The 20,409-nt window shown below is 47.0% G+C and overlaps 1 protein-coding gene across 1 annotated transcript in view; it reads right to left on the minus strand.

Annotated features, from left to right (window-relative positions):
* Positions 1 to 20,409, minus strand: part of LOC137527348 (zinc finger protein 541-like) — a 110,382-nt gene that overhangs the window by 42,863 nt on the left and 47,110 nt on the right. Inside the window, exons 7-10 of the mRNA XM_068247858.1 lie at positions 10,357 to 10,657; positions 8,194 to 8,257; positions 4,248 to 4,363; positions 409 to 512 (exon numbers count right to left, since the gene is read on the minus strand). Coding sequence (XP_068103959.1) covers positions 409 to 512; positions 4,248 to 4,363; positions 8,194 to 8,257; positions 10,357 to 10,657 — 585 coding nt within the window. The remainder of the gene's footprint in view (positions 1 to 408; positions 513 to 4,247; positions 4,364 to 8,193; positions 8,258 to 10,356; positions 10,658 to 20,409) is intronic.

Consider the following 20,409-nt stretch of genomic DNA (forward strand, 5'->3'; position numbering starts at 1 on the left):
GCAGATCTGCAAAACCATAGAGGCTTTTGAAGCAGATTTCAGAGCGATTCTAGGCATGTTTTCTAAACATGCCTAGCCTTTTTTTGGAGAGTTTTGGGGTAGCACATTTCAAATATTGTTACAGTAAAGATGTTACTGAACAGCCTCTGTAACAAAGACGCCTGGAAAACCGCTCTGATCTAGCGTTTGTCAGAGCCGTTTTCCACTTTCCTATATTTTAACATTGAGGCAGAAACGCCTCAGAAATCTAAAAAATGCTGCAGCCCCTGAGTTTGCGTTTGTGGAAAAAACGACCCGCTCTGGTGTGCACCATCCCATTGAAATACATTACCCAAGCGGTTTCCCCCCTGCAAGCGTTTTAAAAAACGCTCCAGAACCGCTCTGGTGTGCACCAGCCCTTAGACTTACCATGACATCGCCCTGTGTAAGGTGCAAGCAGTGCAGAGCAAACTCCACGTTATTGCCCCCTCCTGGTACTGCACTGGAACAGGCCAGATTGAGAAACTTGGAAACTGGAGAGAAAGGTGACTTGGTCAAACATTACCATGTGAAAAGACACAGCATTGATCAATATCTTATCTAAAGTTCTACTAAAAGTTCTTCTATAAAAAATGAAGTGATGGAGTGAATGTAAGGCTGTAATATATGCCGCTTTTCATACATACATTTTATACACGCTAATCAGAACTTTGCCTTTCTAAAACAAGGTATTATTCAGGTTGGAGTGAGTCATGAGGTGTGCCACAAGCATCATTGCTGATTATGCAAATCATCCCTTTGTTGTCCCTGATGGCTAAACACACCTCTAGAATGCAGGTTCTATTAAGGCTGTGTACTATACAGGGCTGTGGAGTCGGTCCAAAAATCCACCGACTCCGACTCCTCAGTTTAGGATTCCACCGACTCCGACTCCTTCTAATTTGCATATTACAATTTTGTTGATTAAAAGTATGTAACATGAAATTCGTCTCTTAACTGCCAACGCTTAGGAATTTGACAAGACAACTGAAGTGAGAAGGATATGTAGACTACTATATTTATTCCCTTTAGACTAAAACTAGTCCTTGGTAAGAGTACTTGTAAAAGGTACAAACCGGAACAAAGAACATCTATCAGGCCCTAAGCAATGTAAGTGTGGGTACATGTAAGAATGATGTGCAGGTACTCTGCAGGGGAATGAGGAGATTGTAAACAGACAACACCTCTGTGTTCAATGTGCACAGCATTCTCAGTGGATTCCCTGCAGCTCTGTGGGGAGTGCATATGTAGAGTATAGTAATACTGTGTAACAAAGTAAACCTGAGACAGATGAAATTAAAGTTTTATACATACCTGGGGCTTCCTCCAGCCGCCAGGATAATCAGTCCCTCGTTGTCCTCCTCCACCACCTGGATCTTCTGCTATGAGTCCAGGTACTTGAGCCAGTCGGGCGTAGTGCGCATGCACACACTCCGCAGCCAGGAGCATACTACACCTGTGCAGCACTATTGCGCAGGTGCAGAATGTTCCTGGCTGTGGGAGCGGCATGCGGCCGGACAGCGCTGACTGGCTGAATTACCAGGACTCATAGCAGAAGATCCGGGTGGTGGAGGACAGCGAGGGACTGATTAGCCTGAAGGGGGCTGGAGGAAGCCCCAGGTATGTATAAAACTTTACTTTTCATCCGTCTCAGTTACCCTTTAATTTGTAGTCACCAAACCAAATTTTAACAACATATCAAATTATTTGATTTCATCAGCAAAGGGAGTGCATACATTTGCATAAATCAGCATCAATGCAGAATTATTTCCATCTCGTTGACCATCTCTATTAGTGACACAGCTACACATCAGGCTTTATTCTTACAGCATAGATGTTATTTAGTGTATATATAAGAGATTCCTGTGTACACATCATATATACAGTCACAATCAGATATGTATATCTGACCTTAAAAATACGGGGACTGCTTTATTGAAGCAGCACAAGTAACTAATTTTGATTGGTTTATTTTATTTTTGTGGACTAAGCACAGCTATTACTGTATATATACTGTATATATACATTATTTTTAATGACTATTATCTGAGAAATAGAACATTTTATCATATTTTCTATTTTAATTACAGTTACAAATTCATTAGGAGTCGGAGTCGGAGCATTTTTTCCCGACTCTGACTCCAGGCACCCAAAATTGCCCGACTCCACGACTCCGACTCCACAGCCCTGGTACTATATGTATCAATGTTTATCCCATGGGCTATATTCAATAAACTGCAGTAAAAGTAGTGTGCAGGCGGTGCAGGGTGTTTGTGCAAGTAACTTCTTACTCAGCAATAGAGATAGTGAATGAAATGCAAATAATGTTAAATTAATGCAGCATGATGGAAATTTTGTATGCAAATATATCCAGCTTGAACATGAACCAATCATATACTACTGAGGTAAAATTCAATTGGTCCATTTTCAAGCTACATAAATTTACATACAAAATTTGTATAATCCTCCATCATCTCAAAGTTATTTGCATCTCATTGACCGGGATGGTCAGCAATACTCAGCAATGTTTCCCGCTGCCTAGCCTGACCCTGGCTTTTTTGCTTAATCCTGTTGTATTCTGCCTTCCTTGACCCCAGACCAGGGGCGTAGGGATAACCATAGCAATCAGTAATTGCTATGGGGCCTGTAGCCCTTAGCCGCAACAGGGGGGCCTGATTGTACTGCTATTTTCATTTTTTTTTTTAATCCATAGGCCCATAGCCTGCCAGGATTGCCAGTGGTGAATGGCTGGCAGGTGAAATGGGACTATTTTTCCACCTGCCGCCTCTCTGCACATTCCCTCAACACTTAATTTATAGTTCCAGCCTGGCTGGGCCAGATCACAGAAGAGCAGTGCTGGTTGTGGTTTCTGCCCCTCCAGCATGTAGCTCCGGCCCTCCTGCATGGCTCTTGATGTAGTTCCGCCCCCTTCCCGACAGTCTGGCCGAGGAGAAGGCAGTGCGGCACACAGAGTGTAAGGAAGTGAGGAGCTGCAGGGGACTCAGTGAGCAGCAGCCAGCAGGATATTAATACTCTGCTGTTGCTGCCAGTCTGTGAGCCTCAGCATAAACCCCCTTCCTCACCTCAGTCACTTGCCTGCCCGTGCCCAACCTCACCTGCTGGCAAGCTGGACTCTGGAGAGGAGAGTCCATGAGAGAGAAAATAGGACCTGCCAAGGACGAATGCAGCATACTGTGCCACCATCCACCCACCAATGCCACTGCAGTACCAAGGAGCTGGAGCCCGGAGGGGACAGTAGTGCAGGGGCGGATCTGCCATGATGCATTCTGAGGCGCGTCATTCAGGCAGCAGATGGCTGAAGGTGGTGCCCAGCATAAACCAGAAGTGAGTCTGCTTCCCACCCGCCCACCATTTTCCCGGAGGAGTCGCCACCGCTGAAGGAAGGGAGGCCAGGGCCTGCCGCCGGGAGAGTCGCCAACTTCTGCCAGGGACAGAGCTGGAGGATGGTGAGTCAAGTGACCCTTCTACCTACACTGGGGGCACCACCTAAACCTGACTACCTATACAGGAGGCACCACTTGTACCTGACTGTACTGGGAGCACCTATACCTGACTAGCTATACTGTGGGCACCTATACTTGGCTATCTATACTGGGAGCACCTATACCTGGGTTCCTATAGCGGGGTCACCTAAACCTAGCTATCTACCTATACTTAGGACTTTTTTTTCACACTGCAGCTATAACGTGTGGTGCAAATTGCCAGGTGCAGTGTGATAATTCCAAATCGGGGGGGGGGTGCATACTCAAAAGCAAAAAGAACCATCCCTGCAGCAGGCCCATCACCCACTGCCAGCAGTTAAGCAAATATGAGGAAAGTCGCCAATGAGGTATCGTTACTTCATCACTCAGGCTGGGCCGATACCTTACAGACGCATCACTAGCTTGCAGGTGTGTGTGTATAGGGGGGTGGAGGGATGGCACGTGGGAAGTGTGGAGTGGGAGGTCTGGGAGGGGCATAAAAAAATTGCTATGGGGCCTAGCCCATTTCTGGCTACGCCTTTGCCCCAGACTGTCTATTGGATACTGTTTTCCGGAGTGATCCGACTTTGACCTGTCCACAGTGATCCTCAAGCTTTCTCAATCTGTACCATGAGATGTTCTGTTGCCATTAGCCCACAACAACCAGATTAGTGATACAAAGGGGAAACTTCCTTTTCTGAATCTATATTAGGCTGGTATTCAGGTGATGTTTAAGTTTTCCCTTACCTGTTTCTGTGATCTTCAGTGGTTTCCAGACTAGATCAGCCTCATCATATCCCAATAGCAGCGGATCCTGGATATCTGGGATTTCGGCCTGGAACTGATCCCCAATATTAATGTGCCTTGAGAAAAAAAGCACAAGTTGTTAATAGGTAAGCCACAAAATCCATTTCCTGTGCAAAGCTGGTTGCTTGAACTATGTCAGACCCTAGGAGACCACGTTTAGGGAGGGATATCACTTCTCTGACAGCTGTTTGTTGATAGTGATACCTCAACTGTCATCATTCACGGCATTTTAGGCCAAAAGTCTTGCACACATGGTAGATGGTTCTTGGCTGAGGCAGCCAATCCAGGGGGACTTCTGAGAATCTAGTGTATGTACTATAGGCCCCTGATCCCCCTTAATACGTTTGAGAGTAAACAACCTGGATGGATCATCTTGGCCTAGGGCATTGTTCTCCTCCTTGTTCTATCATCTGCCTCACCCTTGGCCTTCCGCCCCACCACAGGAACAGACCTTTGCTTGGCTAGACATGTGTCTGTACAGAATTTGGCTTCAAAGTGTTTCCCGAGGGATCCCGATCCCCGTGGGTGTTAGAGAACGTGTGCATGCACCTTAAAGGAAACCTTAACTGTTAGAAAATAAGAGTTTCACTTACCTGTAGCTTCAACCAGCACCCTGCAGCCGCTCTGTGCCCGCGGCATGAAGAACTGATCCTCTGCAGCAGCTAAGTTTCGGTTTTCCTAAATCATAAGTCAGCGGTCCACTGCGCCTGCGCGGCCCTTGGAACACGTATCCTGGTATGCATACATGTGTAAGCGGTGACAGAACGCAGAGACCCGGGCTGCAGAGCGCACTTCTGGGTTTCGGTAAGCCGCTGATGTCACTGGAGCGCAGAGCAACTCTCAGACTCCATTGGATAAGCGGAGGACGCGTTCCCAGTACGTGCTCCGCAGATGTAAACATTAGTTCACGTGTGCCAGCGTGTCAGCTAACTAGCTGACACGCTGTTCAGTGATTGGTTTAGTTTCAATTCTGCTTTGTGTTGATTGGTTAGTCCTTGTATTTAAACCCAGAGAGCGCCCCCAGTCATTGCCCATGATAGCATTAGCTGTGGCTTGTTGCTGGGTATGTGCTCTGTTCCCGATTGATTCCTGTTGCCGATTACTGCTTGTATCCTGACCTTGCTAACTTCTGATTGATTCCTGTTGCCGACTACTGCCTGATACCTGGACTTCGCTTGCTGGCTGCCTGGATTTGACCTCTCCTTGGACACGGACTTGCATGTACACTGCCTGTACTGACCTTGGCTTCCCTTGACTATGCTATCCCTGGAAAGGATATCTGGACTGCGTTGTCACTTTGGAGCATCTGTCTCTGCAATCATCTGACTCATTCGTCTGGATTGCCTCATCCCCTAGGCCTCAGGTGACCCTATACATATATACTTGTGAATACTGTGCCCGTTGCATTGCTAAGTTATCAGGTTCTGTTGGTGGATTACTATCTGTCAGTCTGAATGCTACATCTACCTGCAGGGTGTATTGTAGTATTGTGTTAGGTAGGAGTTTTCGCAGGTGTTATGGGCTGGGCTATAGGTCAGTCATATGGGCATACAGCCTGACCTATAGTCATTGACCAAACAAGCCTGAAAACATGTCACGCAGTAAAGATAGAACCACTCGGGCCCTTTTCCACTAGCGGCGATTGCGATGCTGAACCGCAAAATCGCAAACAGCTAGTGATTTTGAAATCGCTAATCTATTTTGAAATAACATAGGAATCGCGGTAGGTAATTTCCACTACCGCGATTTGTTATTTACTTATTCGCGATCGCGCAGCGGAGCGATTTTTGCCGCGATTTTGCTATGCAGTACATTGCATAGCAAAATCGTGAACGCAATCGCCGGGAGAATTTGGAACTTTGCTGAATTGCAATCGCTAGCGTTTAGCGCGAACGCTAGCGATTGCTAGTGGAAAAGGGCCCTTACTGCATCTGCGCAGGACGAGTTCAATGATGTGTATGTGTACCAGGATATACATGCCAAGGGCCACGCAGGTGCAGTAAACCAAAACTTAGCTGCGGCGGGGGAACAGTTCTTCGGGAACAGTTCTTCACGCTGCAGGCACATGACGGCTGCAGGGGGCTGGTCGAAGCCCCAGGTAAGTGAAACTCTTTTATTTTGTTACAGTTAAGGTTCCCTTTAAAGATCAACTGACCTGAGAGGGATTTGGAGGCTGCCATATGTATTACCTTTAAAACAAAGCAAATTGCCTGGCTGTTCTGATGATCCTTTGCCTCTAATACTTTAGTCATAGGCCCTGAACAAGCATGCAGATCAGATGCTTGACTTAAAGCATATATGAGGTGAACAAAGTAATATCAGATTTAATCACCTGGGGCTTTCTCCAGCCCCTAGAAGTGTATGTGTCCCTCGCCGCAGCTCCACTCTTAGCCAGTCTTCTGGAGTCCCCTCCGTAGTACTTCTGCGGCGAACTCTCCTGGCCACGGGAACGTGACTGCGAGCTGTTGCCGCTATGGAAGGGACCCTAGGAGACTTTCTGCATTTGCCACACGCTTGTTTCGTGATTCAGACACTACTGATGCATGAAATGGATGCCAGGCAACTGGTATAGTTTAAAAGTAAATAAACTTGGCAGTCCCCATATCCTTCTCACTTCAGTTTTCGGGTAAATACAAAATTCTATGTATACAAAACCAAACTGGCAAGTTAAAGATGAACTGTACTAAAAATTACATAGTGAATAAAATTTCTGATTTTTCATCACTTTATAAAGTATTTAGTCAGTGTTTGTCCATTAAAATATCTTTCCTTAACCTTGCAAATGTGATTATTTCAGCATGACATATAAAAGAAGTACAGTGTACCTTCTGTATGTTGTTTTAATGTCACATTCCTTATTTTGGAAGTTGTTAGCTAACATGCCTGATGTATTGACCCATGAAACACATTGCATGGGATTTTCTTGTTTGGAGTAGCTTGTTGAATGTTTATTTTATTGATATATGAAGTGCCAATATCTCCTTTGGTGCTATACAACAAACATTTTTCAAACACGTAATATGAGCAAACAAGGGCAATCCTGATAATATACAATTGTACAGTATACATTGTATTAAAGACACACACAGGTATGTGGTTAGGACCGCAATATAAAGACACAATATGAAAGAAGGCCTTTCTCAATATAGCTTAGTTTATAGGGCTGATGCAATTTACTGTATTTTTTGGACTATAAGACTCACTTTTTCTACCCCAAAAGTCAGGGAAAAAAGTCACTGCGTCTTATAGTCCAAATGCAGGGAGTTCCTGACTTGTGAACGCCTGCCAATACAAACCTCCAACCCGCCGCAATGTTGGGCACTCCCTGTACTGTGCCCATGCATAGGAGGACACGAGGGACAAATGGAGGACACAAAGGGGCATAGTGGAGGACACAAGGGGGGCATAGAGGACATAAGGGAGACATAAAGGGGAATGGAGGAGGGACACAAGGGGGGCAGAGGAGGACACAGGGAGACACAAAAGGTACAAGGGGTATGATGTACAAAGGGGGCATAATCCACAAGATGCCCCTTCACCATGGATGCACCAGGTTTAGTATATATATTTTTCCCCTGGTTTTTGTCCTCTAAACCTAGGTGCGTCTTATGGTCTGGCGGGTGTTATAGTCTAAAAAATCCTGTAGTAAGCACAGAGCCAGCGGCTCCGGATTATTGCATATGTGCATGCGGGCTCACGCTACGCTACAAGAAGAGGAGCTACGTGGCCGCGATCTGATTAGTGACAATGCCTTGTTGCTAATCTTCCAGGGGCTGCATTCAGTGATGGGGGACATCAGAGCAGGGAGGGAAGCCTCAATAGGATCCTTAGGCTTCCCTCTCTTTAGGTAAGTATCTCAGGTACACTTCAAAGCTGAAATACTTACGGTTGAATGGTAAACACCTGTTTGTCTTCCAACAATGACAACCGACCAGTAGGCGTCTCAGTTTCTAGAATGATAATGTATGTTACTTTATTTACATAGTGGTGAAGAGTACCTAGCAAGCTCATGGTGAACCAGAACTTCTAGGAGTGTGTAAGGGGCTACAATGGACTCTTACTAAAATGCTATGGAAAACACGTACTGGGAACCTGCACCAAATTTATAGGATATTTCACTATGGAAAACAAAAAATTGCTTTCTTAAAACAGAAAGAATTTGCGATAATTCAGGTTGGAGTGAGCTCCGAGATGTCTCCCAGTGCATCACTGCTGAATATGCAAATTATCCACTGTTGTTACTGGAAGCTAGCCACACCTCCAGAACCCCTGGAACGCAATGATGTGTCACCTTGTTAATTTGTACAGAGCCACAATAATCCAACAGGCATACAGACTGTTTCAGATTGACCTGAATTATCGCAAATTCTTTCTGTTTTAAGAAAGCAATCTTTGTGTTTTCCATAGTGTTGAAATATCCTTTAAATTTGGTGCAGGTTCCCAGTACCCTCTATTTTTATTAACCATTAAAAAAAAGAACCGAAAATTTCTGAATGTGGACATTAAAATTTAACTCTGAGGTCATGTGCCACTAACCTGATTTCATTTCAGATGCCACATTTTTCCAATGGGACCAGGATTGGCGCTATCATAAGGGCAACCTGGGCATTTGCCCCTGGGCCCATTCGAGATCTCCCCCCAACATGTGCTCCCTGGGGCCCCTGCAAAGTTTTTGTCAGGATAGCAACTCTCCTGTCTTGGCCGAGGTGTCATGTTTTCAGCTATGTTATTTCTATCCCTCATCATTGGCATAGAATGTTACAGATTAAGGCTTCTTTCCCAATAAGACGTTGCGTTAGATGCTACGTTAAGGTCGCATAACGTGCACCTAACGCAACGCATAGTGGGGTAGAAGCCACTACGTCCAGTCAGATCGAGCCGCGTTAAGCAGCTTTTCACGCGTTCTGTGATGCCGTGATGCGTACTCTTGGACGCATGCGGCATCACGACGCATAGAGCGGCGCTCCAGGAAGTAAACACTGCACGTCACACCGTGCAGTGAATATTAATTAGCCATGTGCCTGGCCGCGGAGACCCCCTCCTCCAATACTACTGAGCATGTGCAAACAGTCTAACGCGGCTTAGCTGCTTATAACGCACAGCACGCAGCACTTTGTTTTTGCCTGCTGCGTTACAGTGTAACGCAACGTGGGCACTGTGAACAGCCCATTGATTTTTCATTGCTGTGCGGTGGGCTGCGTTACAGGCTGCACTAACGTGCGCCTGTAACGTCTCACCGTGAAAGCAGCCTTAATCACTGCACACAGTGCAGATCCCTTCACTGCATACAAGTCCCTGATGGTTCCTTGTGGAATCTAGTGGACAGTGAAAAGCACCGGTCACATCACTGTCCATAAGTACCTTCTGGTCCCTTGCAGAACCTCTTGAATGATGTTCACACTACTGCACACCTTGCAGGTGTTGAAGTGCACAGACCACACTGTTGTCCCTGATAGACAGTGAAGGGCACAGATCTCACTTCTGTATGCAAGTTCCTGATGCTCCATCAATGAACTTGGTGGACAGTGAAGGGCACAGATCTAATTTTTGCGTGCAAATTCACTATGGTCTATCATAGAACTTGGAGGACAGAGAAGGGCACAGATCTTACCAATGCTTGCAAGTTCCTTATGGTCCATAATAGAACTTGGTGTATGGTGAAGGGCACATATCTCACTTCTGTGTACACGTTCCTTATGGTCCATTACAGAACCCAGCACAGTGTGAAATCTCTGGTGGGCTATTGCAGACCCCTTTACCTTATGGAAGGCACAAATGGTACCTATTAGAACCAAGAGGATGACTCCGGTCACTGTGTCTAATGTAATGTGCATCCTGGATGTAGTGCCAAGCGCTATTTGCTATGTTAATACCCCCACAGTTCATCCAGGGTGAGCTTCTACAAAGTTTTAATTAGTCCCAATTTCTATATAATACCACTCTTAGTTGTGCCACCTTTATGTTTAGCTCTACATAGTACTCAAGCCAATGCTATATATATATATATATATATATATATATATATATAAATATATAAATCACTTCTCACCTGCAATGCTGAAGTTTGGGCCCGTCACAGTGGAGGGACTGCAGAAGGTGTTGAAGTACAGCCCAGTTCCTGGGCGCTCTGGACTCAGTATTGGGGAAGGGGTATACGATGGATACTGGAAGAACCCATTTTGAAACTGGTGAGACAGGAAAACGTTTGGAGAGCGCAGGTTGCTTTGGAAGCTTCCAGAAGGAGATGTTTTTGTGTCTGGGACTGGCTGTGGAATATACAATGAACCTGGGGAGGGCCACTTCTTTTGTCTTTTGGATTTATTTTGAAGTAGAGTCTCCGTTGCATTCCCCTGAACAAAACAGAGCAGTGAGGGATCAGCCAGCTGAAAAATGTGATTGAGGAAACCTAGTCACTAAAGACAACACACAGACTAATTTCACACATGGTGCGGGCCTGCTGCAGGAAAACCGCACCATTTTCTATTACACACACCCTGAACCAACATGGTAATTTGCGTAGCTCCACCCCCACCCCCCTAGTGACGTGTTCCTTGCTGGACAGGAAGTACGTCACTAGTTTTCTGTCAGTCTGCACATGTGCGCCGCTAATCTATATAGATTGTTGCTGTGCCATTGACTTCAGTGCAATTGCGTGCTGAGTGGTACTTGACAATGCACTGCAGAATCTGCATTGTCTCTGCATCGTCCGGGGCACTTTCGTCGCATCACGCCGCTCTGCAGGTACAGTGACCAAACCCACAGAGACTAATGGCCACTGCGATTAGGAAGTGGCGAGGGAGAGCGATGCAATGCCCCAGTGTGAAAGGGGCCTCAAAGCAAATGTGGAACAGGGAAGCAAGTTTCATTTTCAACATGTAGCTAACAATTGTTTCTTTCAAGTTCCTTCAGTTCAAGATTCTTTAAAAACAAACTTTTTAGGCCAAGGGCCATATTGCCATTCTTGAGTGCTATGGGAATGCTAGAGAAATGAAACATAACTTATGCTGTTTGCCTGTGACATATACCGTGTGCAATAAGCACAGTGGCAGCTGCTAATCAGTGGCTGTTACTGCTGCAAGTACAGCGGCAACTGCTAATCAGTGGCTGTTACTTCTGCAAGCACAGCGGCAATTGCTAATCAGTGGCTTTTGCTGCTGCAAGCACAGCGGCAGCTGCTAATCAGTGGTTGTTACTGCTGCGGGCACAGTGGCAGCTGCTAATCAGTGGCTGTTACTGCTGCAAGCACAGTGGCAGCTGCTAATCAGTGGCTGTTACTGCTGCTGGCACAGTGGCAGCTGCTAATCAGTGGCTGTTACTGCTGCTGGCACAGTGACAGCTGCTTATCAGTGGTTGTTACTGCTATTGGCACAGTGGTGGCTGCTACTGCAGTGGCTGACAACCTACAGGTGACCAAAGTGGGAGGCAGAGCATTGCAGCTATGGCCTGCAGGCTGCATGGAATTAATAGCTGTAGAGAGCTTTGGGGGCCACCAGAAAAGGCTTGGTGGGCTGCATTTGGCCCCCGAGCCGAACTTTGAACATGCCTGTTTTAAAAAGTAAGGCACGTGACGCCGGCGCGGTACCTCCAGGCACGTGAGACCGGCGCGGTACCTCCAGGCTCGTGACACCGGCGCGGTATCTCCAGGCTCGTGACTCCGGCGCGGTACCCCCAGGCTCGTGACTCCGGCGCGGTACCCCCAGGCACGTGACACCGGCGCGGTACCTCCAGGCACGTGACACCGGCGCGGTACCTCCAGGCACGTGACACCAGCGCGGTACCTCCAGGCACGTGACACCGGCGCGGTACCTCCAGGCACGTGACACCGGCGCGGTACCTCCAGGCATGTGACACCGGCGCGGTACCTCCAGGCATTTGACACCGTCGCGGTACCTCCAGGCACGTGACACCGGCGCGGTACCTCCAGGCACGTGACACCAGCACATGTGGTGGCCTCACTACATGCACCTGATGTCACGTTGTACAGGCACTCACAGTGACACCGGACCCGTAGGAGGTCTTCAACACTGCACTGTCCCTCATTTTTATGTGCTTTTTTAAAAATTAAACTTGATATGCTTATTTGCCTGTTTACTTACCCTCTGTGTGTTGTGCTACAACTATGTCATTTGCTGTTTTTCAATAAAAATTATTTGATTAAAAAAAAGTGCTTTGTAAACTCAGAGCTGTATAAATATATAATTTATATACCAGTATGTACATATAAATCAGCCCTCATATTTACACCCAGTCTAACCACTAACAGCCAGAATAGGTGATAATAGTGACAATAATTATTCTAGCATTACTGTAAAAGTGATCTCAGGAATAGAGAAGCCAGTGCTGTTTGGAAGACAGATGTAAATCTAAATGTAATTTTGCCTTGTTTGCAATAATTCAGCTGTGACCTGAGCAACTGTTTCCCATGATGCATCACTTCCAATGATGCAAATCATCTCTTTATGCCCTTAAAGAGAACCTGAGATAAAGCAAGTAAAATAATTGATACTTACCTGGAGCTTCCTCCAGCCCCATGTATTTCGTTACCTCCCTCGCCGTTCGCCCTGCCCACTCAGTTTGTCCGTGGTGCGACTGGACTCTAATACTAGGTGACATAGCAGACAAACGGAGTGGCCAGGGAGGACAGCGAGGGTGGTAACTGTGTACATGGGGCTGGAGGAGGCCCCAGGTAAGTATCAATTATTTTACTTAGTCTCAGGTAGTGATGGGCCGAACCTCTGATTTTAGGTCCGCAAACCGGGTTCGCGAACTTCCGCGGAAGGTTCGGTTCGCGGAAAAGTTTGCGAAGCGCAATAGACTTAAATGGGGAGGCGAACTTTGAAAAATAGAAAAAATTATGCTGGCCACAAAAGTGATGGAAAAGATGTTTCAAGGTGTCTAACACCTGAGATCTTTCAGTGACTACAAGAGGGGAATTTTTTTTTCAAAAATACCTTATAGTTTTTGAGAAAATCAATTTTAAAGTAACTCCTTCTGACCGTGGGAAAATAAAGCGCCCGCCGACTTTAGCAGTTAATAGCAAAGCCGCTTTAAAAGCTAGAAACACCAAACTTGCAGAAAATGTTAAGGAGAACAGTGGGAATAAGAGGAATTTTTTTTTTTTCAAAAAGACCTTATAGTTTTTGAGAAAATCAATTTTAAAGTTTCAATGTAAATTCTCCTTCTGACCGTGGGAAAATATACCCCCGCCGACTTTAATGGTTAATTGCAAAGCCCCTTTAAAAGCTAGCAACACCAAAATTACTGGGAATGTTAAGAACAACAGTGGGAACAAGAGGAAAATTTTTTTTTCAAAAAGACCTTATAGTTTTTGTGAAAATTGATTTTAAAGTAAAAAAAAAAAAGAGTCGATTCATAAAAAAAGAACCGATTCATTAAAAAGATCCGGCTCATTCAGGAGCCGTTAATATAGCAGAGAATGCGTCCTCGGAAGGACGTGAAACTGCTGGCTCCCGCTGCTGTCTCTCCCCACCTGCCTGCACCTGTCAACCCCCACCTAGGCTGACACCCAGTGCACCCATGGGTGCACTGGGTGCCAGCCTAGGTGGGGGTTGACAGGTGCAGGCAGGCAGGTGGGGAGAGACAGCAGGAGCTAGCAGCTATGCGTCCAAAAGGACTTTTGGACGCATTCTCTGCTATGTGGGTGGGGGGCTTCGGAGATCTTCAATCAACTTAATAGAAGATCGCAACATAAGAGGATACAGTTCGTTGGATCATTTACCAAGGATATTGCCGTGGGAATTTTTTTTTAAAGGTACAGGTAAGTATTTCTGGTTAATTAAGAAAATTAAAGGACTTTTTTCGTGGTTGTGTTTTTATTTCCTTTAACCCTTTGTGGAAATGGGTAAGGGGTACTTTGTACCTCTATACTCATTTCTCCTGGGAGGGGGTGGGCATCTGGGGACCCCTTCTTAAAGGGGACTCCCAGATGCCACCATGAACCCCCCCCCCAGGGAGTCGTCGCCCCCACCTCCTCCTGGGGCACCGGAGGTGGGGAAGAGCCCCTTGTCCATGGATTGGACAAGGGCTCCGGGGAGGGGGAAAGGGGATGGCCTGGCTGCCCCCTCCCCCCCGGAGCCTCCCATACCATGGACCATGCAGGCTGGTATAGCTCAGGGTGCGAAGCCCCAGTCGGCCGGGGCTCCGCATTCTGGCTATCCCAGCCTGCATGGGGGACAAGGGGTTACAGAGGCTCGGGAGGGGGGACCCCACGTCATTTTTTTTTTCATTTATTTCCCACACTCAGCACATAAAAATAATAATAATAAACAAAAAAAAAATATATATATATACATACATATATATATATATACATATATATATATACACATATATATATATACACATATATATATTTTTTTAAAGGACTTAACGAGGCCACAAGTATGAAAAAAGTTAAATACCATTTCATAATCCAGATCCATGGAGGACGCCATCTGCGCCTCCCCCGTTCATTCCGCCATGGCACCCGCAGTAATACCGGCCCCGGTCGGGTCCCGACCCCTCCAGAAGGGTCGGTTTCTCATTCCCCCCTCAATATGGCCGCCACAGATTGCCGCGGTTGCGCAGTCCGCATAGATGCGATTGCGGCTGCGCAGCTCTAGGTCCTCCTCCCGATGCGTCCGATGTATGCACGCATATTGATGACGCGGCAGGAGGAGGCCCTAGAGCTGCGCAGGTGCAAATGCGTCTGTGTGGAATGCGCAGCCGCAGCAATCTGTGGCGGCCATATTGAGGAGGGAATGAGAACCCGACCTGTTCGGAGGGGTCGGGACCCGACCGGGGCCGGTATTACTGCGGGAGCCATGGGGGAATGAACGGGAGGGCGCGGATGGCGTCCTCCATGGATCTGGATTATGAAAAGGTATTTAACTTTTTTCACATTTGTGGCCTCGGAAGTCCTTTAAATATTGTTTCCCGCTATCTTTTTAACATATCCTGCAAATTTGGTGTTGCTAGGATGTAAGGGGCCTTTGCTATTAACTGCTAAAGTCGGCGGGTGATGATGATAACCAACCAGAATTATAGGGGTGCAAAAGTGCTAAATTCTGCCATAGGCTTCCATTAGGCTCCCTATTTCACTTTCAAAAATCTCAAATCTTTTCAAAGGGCAATTGCTCAGCAGTGGCAAATTTTCTAGCATTGTAGGAACTGTTAGGGGGATCATAACTGGTGAGTTTCGGGCCCCTAGGCAGTAGAGGTCATATCCTAGGGTCACAAAAACCTGTTTATTTGGGCAATTTCAATGGTAGTAATTCTGACGTACATAAATCGCAGCCATGGTCATTAGCAACGTCTGAATTTCACGAAATGTCTCATGCAGGTAGAAGACATATTGTTAGACTTGGATTCCAAAGATGGGGTCCCTACATCTCTGCAAACCAGAGTTACAGGGGTGCAAAAGTAGTAAAATCCCCCATAGGCTTTCATTGGCTCCCTATTTCACTTTCCAAAATCTCACACCTTTTCAAAGGGCAACTGCTCAGCAGGGGCAAATTTTCTAGCATTGTAGGCACTGTTAGGGGGATCATAACTAGTGAGTTTCGGGCCCCTAGGCCAAAGAGGTCATATCCTAGGGTCACAAAAACTTGTTTATTTGGGCAATTTCAATGGTAGTGATTCTGACGTACATAAATCGCAGCCATGGCCGTTAGCAACGTCTGAATTTCACGAAATGTCTCATGCAGGTAGAAGACATATTGTTAGACTTGGATTCCAAAGATGGGGTCCCTACATCTCTGCAAACCAGAGTTACAGGGGTGCAAAAGTAGTAAAATCCCCCATAGGCTTTCATTGGCTCCCTATTTCACTTTCCAAAATCTCACACCTTTTCAAAGGGCAATTGCTCAGCAGGGGCAAATTTTCTAACATTGTAGGAACTGTTAGGGGTATCATAACTGGTGAGTTTCGGGCCCCTAGGCCAAAGAGGTCATAGCCTAGGGTCACAAAAACCTGTTTATTTGGGCAATTTCAATGGAGGAGATCCTGGCGTACATTAATCGCAGCCATGGCCGTTAGCAACGTCTGAATTTCACGAAATGTCTCATGCAGGTAGAAGACATATTGTTAGACTTGGATTCCAAAGATGGGGCCCCTACATCTCTGCAAACCAGAGTTACAGGGGTGCAAAAGTAGTAAAATCCCCCATAGGCTTTCATTGGCTCCCTATTTCACTTTCCAAAATCTCACACCTTTTCAAAGGGCAATTGCTCAGCAGGGGCAAATTTTCTAGCATTGTAGGAACTATTAGGGGGATCATAACTGGTGAGTTTTGGGCCCCTAGGCCAAAGAGGTCATAGCCTAGGGTCACAAAAACCTGTTTATTTGGGCAATTTCAATGGAGGAGATCCTGGCGTACATAAATCGCAGCCATGGCCGTTAGCAACGTCTGAATTTCACGAAATGTCTAATGCAGGTAGAAGACATATTGTTAGACTTGGATTCCAAAGATGGGGTCCCTACATCTCTGCAAACCAGAGTTTCAGGGGTGCAAAAGTAGTAAAATCCCCCATAGGCTTTCATTGGTTCCCTATTTCACTTTCCAAAATCTCACATCTTTTCAAAGGGCAATGGCTCAGCAGTACCAAATTTTCTAGCATTGTAGGGACTCTTAGGGGGATCATGACTGGTGAGTTTTGCCACTGCTGAGCCATTGCCCTTTAAAATGGTGTGACATTTTGGAACGGTAAACAGGAGGCCCAATGAAAGCCTATGGTGGATTTTACCACATTTGCACCCCTGTAACTCTGGTTTGCAGAGATGTAGGGAACCCATCTTTGGAGTCCAAGTCTAACAATATGTCTTCTACCTGCATGAGACATTTCGTGAAATTCAGACGTTGCTAACGGCCATGGCTGCGATTTATGTACGCCAGGATCTCCTCCATTGAAATTGCCCAAATAAACAGGTTTTTGTGACCCTAGGCTATGACCTCTTTGGCCTAGGGGTCCGAAACTCACCAGTTATGATCCCCCTAACAGTTCCTACAATGCTAGAAAATTTGCCCCTGCTGAGCAATTGCCCTTTAAAAAGGTGTGAGATTTTGGAAAGTGAAATAGGGAGCCAATGAAAGCCTATGGGGGATTTTACTACATTTGCACCCCTGTAACTCTGGTTTGCAGATGTAGGGACCCCATCTTTGGAATCCAAGTCTAACAATATGTCTTCTACCTGCATGAGACATTTCGTGAAATTAAGACGTTACTAACGGCCATGGCTGCGATTTATGTACGCCAGGATCTCCTCCATTGAAATTGCCCAAATAAACAGGTTTTTGTGACCCTAGGCTATGACCTCTTCGGCCTAGGGGTCCGAAACTCACCAGTTATGATACCCCTAACAGTTCCTACAATGCTAGAAAATTTGCCACTGCTGAGCAATTGCCCTTTGAAAAGATTTGAGATTTTTGAAAGTGAAATAGGGAGCCTAATGGAAGCCTATGGCAGAATTCAGCACTTTTGCACCCCTATAATTCTGGTTAGTTATCATCACCCGCCGACTTTAGCAGTTAATAGCAAAGGCCCCTTACATCCTAGCAACACCAAATTTGCAGGATATGTTAAAAAGATAGCGGGAAACAATATTTAAAGGACTTCCGAGGCCACAAATGTGAAAAAAGTTAAATACCTTTTCATAATCCAGATCCATGGAGGACGCCATCCGCGCCCTCCCGTTCATTCCCCCATGGCTCGCGCAGTAATACCGGCCCCGGTCGGGTCCCGACTCCCGACCCCTCTGAACAGGTCGGGTTCTCATTCCCCACTCAATATGGCCGCCACAGATTGCCGCGGCTGCGCAGTCCGCACAGACGCGATTGCACCTGCGCAGCTCTAGGGCCTCCTCCTGCCGCGTCATCAATATGCGTGCATACATCGGACGCATCGGGAGGGGGACCTAGAGCTGCGCAGCCGCAATCACATCTATGCGGACTGTGCAGCCGCGGCAATCTGTGGCGGCCATATTGAGGGGGGAATGAGAACCCGATCCGTTTGGAGGGGTCGGGACCCGACCGGGGCCGGTATTACTGCGGGTGCCATGGCGGAATGAACGGGGGGGGGGGGGGGGAGGCGGGGGCGCAGATGGCGTCCTCCATGGATCTGGATTATGAAATGGTATTTAACTTTTTTCATACTTGTGGCCTCGTAAGTCCTTTAAAAAAAATAAATATATATATATATATATTTGTATTATTTTTATGTGCCGAGTGTGGGAAATAAATGAAAAAAAAAATGACGTGGGGTTCCCCCTCCCGAGCCTCTGTAACCCCTTGTCCCCCATGCAGGCTGGGATAGCCAGAATGCGGAGCCCCGGCCGACTGGGGCTTCGCACCCTGAGCTATGCCAGCCCGCATGGTCCATGGTATGGGGGGGTGGAGGGGGGGGGTGGTGGAGGGGCGGCCAAGCCTTTCCCTCCTCTCCCCCCCGGAGCCCTTGTCCAATCCATGGACAAGGGGCTCTTCCCCACCTCCGGTGCCCCAGGAGGAGGTGGAGGCGACGACTCCCGGGGGGGGGGGGGGGGGGTTCATGGTGGCATCTGGGAGTCCCCTTTAAGAAGGGAACCCCAGATGCCCACCCCCCTCCCAGGAGAAATGAGAATAGGAGTACAAAGTACCCTTTACCCATTTCCACAAAGGGTTAAATGAAATAAAAACACAACCACGAGAAAAGTATTTTATTATTCTAAATTAACCATAAATACTTACCTGTACCTTTAAAAAAGTTTTCCCACGCCAATATCCACGGTAAACGATCCAACGAACTGTATCCTTTTATGTTGCGATCTTCAATTAAGTTGATTGAAGATCTCCGACGCCTCCCACATAGCAGAGAATGCCTCCTTTTGGACGCATAGCTGCCGGCTCCTGCTGTCTCTCCCCACCTCCTCACCTGTCACTCTCACCTAGCCTGGCACCCATGGGTGCACTGGGTGCCAGGCTAGGTGAGGGTGACAGGTGCAGGCAGGTGGGGAGAGACAGCAGCGGAGCCGGCAGCTTCACGTCCTGCTCAGGACGCATTCTCTGGTAAATTAACGGTTCTTGAATCATCCGGTTCTTTTAATGAATCGGTTCTTTTTTTTAATGAATCGGCTCATTTTACTTTGAAACTTTAAAATTGATTTTCTCAAAAAGTATAAGGTCTTTTTGAAAAAAAAAATGTTTTCCTCTTGTTCCCACTATTCCACTTAAAGAGACTCTGTAACATTAAAAAGATCCCCTGGGGGGTACTCACCTCGGGTGGGGGAAGCCTCCGGATCCTAATGAGGCTTCCCACGCCGTCCTCTGTCCCACGGGGGTCTCGCCGCAGCCCTCCGAACAGCCGGCGACTGTGCCGACTGTCAGTTCAATATTTACCTTTGCTGGCTCCAGCGGGGGCGCTGTGGCGACTTTCTGCACGGAAATAGACGGAAATACCCGATCTCCGTCGGGTCCGCTCTACTGCGCAGGCGCCGGAAACTTGCGCCTGCGCAGTAGAGCAGACCCGACGGTGATCGGGTATTTCCGCCTACTTCGGCGCCGAGAGGCATCAGAGTGCCTGCGCAGGAGCCAGGAAGGTAAATATTGCGTCACGGCTGTACGGAGGGCTACAGCGAGACCCCTGAGGGACGCAGGACGGCGTGGGAAGCCTCATTAGGATCCTGAGGCTTCCCCCACCCGAGGTGAGTACCCCCCAGGGGCCGTTTTGTCGTTACAGTTCCTCTTTAACATTCCCAACAATTTTGGTGTTTCTACCATGTAAGGGTACTTTGCTATTAACCGTTAAAGTCGGCGGCCATTAAAGTCTATGGGCGAACCGAACTTTGAAAAAAAGTTCCCGGTTCTCTGCGAACGCGAACCACCAAAGTTCGCCTGGAACCGTTTGCCGGCGAACCGTTCGGCCCATCTCTAGTCTCAGGTACCCTTTAAGCGCTATATGTAGATCTAATGAACCTTGTTATCTTTTTGCTGAGATTCTGCTGTCACAGGAACAGACACTGGCAGCACGAAATATCCTGTATCTTTTATAACTGGGGTAGATGGTGGTACGCTTTGTAAGGATGATGCTGTCTCTTCCTTGCATATCCCCGAGTCTTCCTTGTGAACTTAACC

Source organism: Hyperolius riggenbachi, chromosome 8 (genome assembly GCF_040937935.1).
Source record: "Hyperolius riggenbachi isolate aHypRig1 chromosome 8, aHypRig1.pri, whole genome shotgun sequence".
NCBI classification, from domain to species: Eukaryota; Metazoa; Chordata; class Amphibia; order Anura; family Hyperoliidae; genus Hyperolius; species Hyperolius riggenbachi.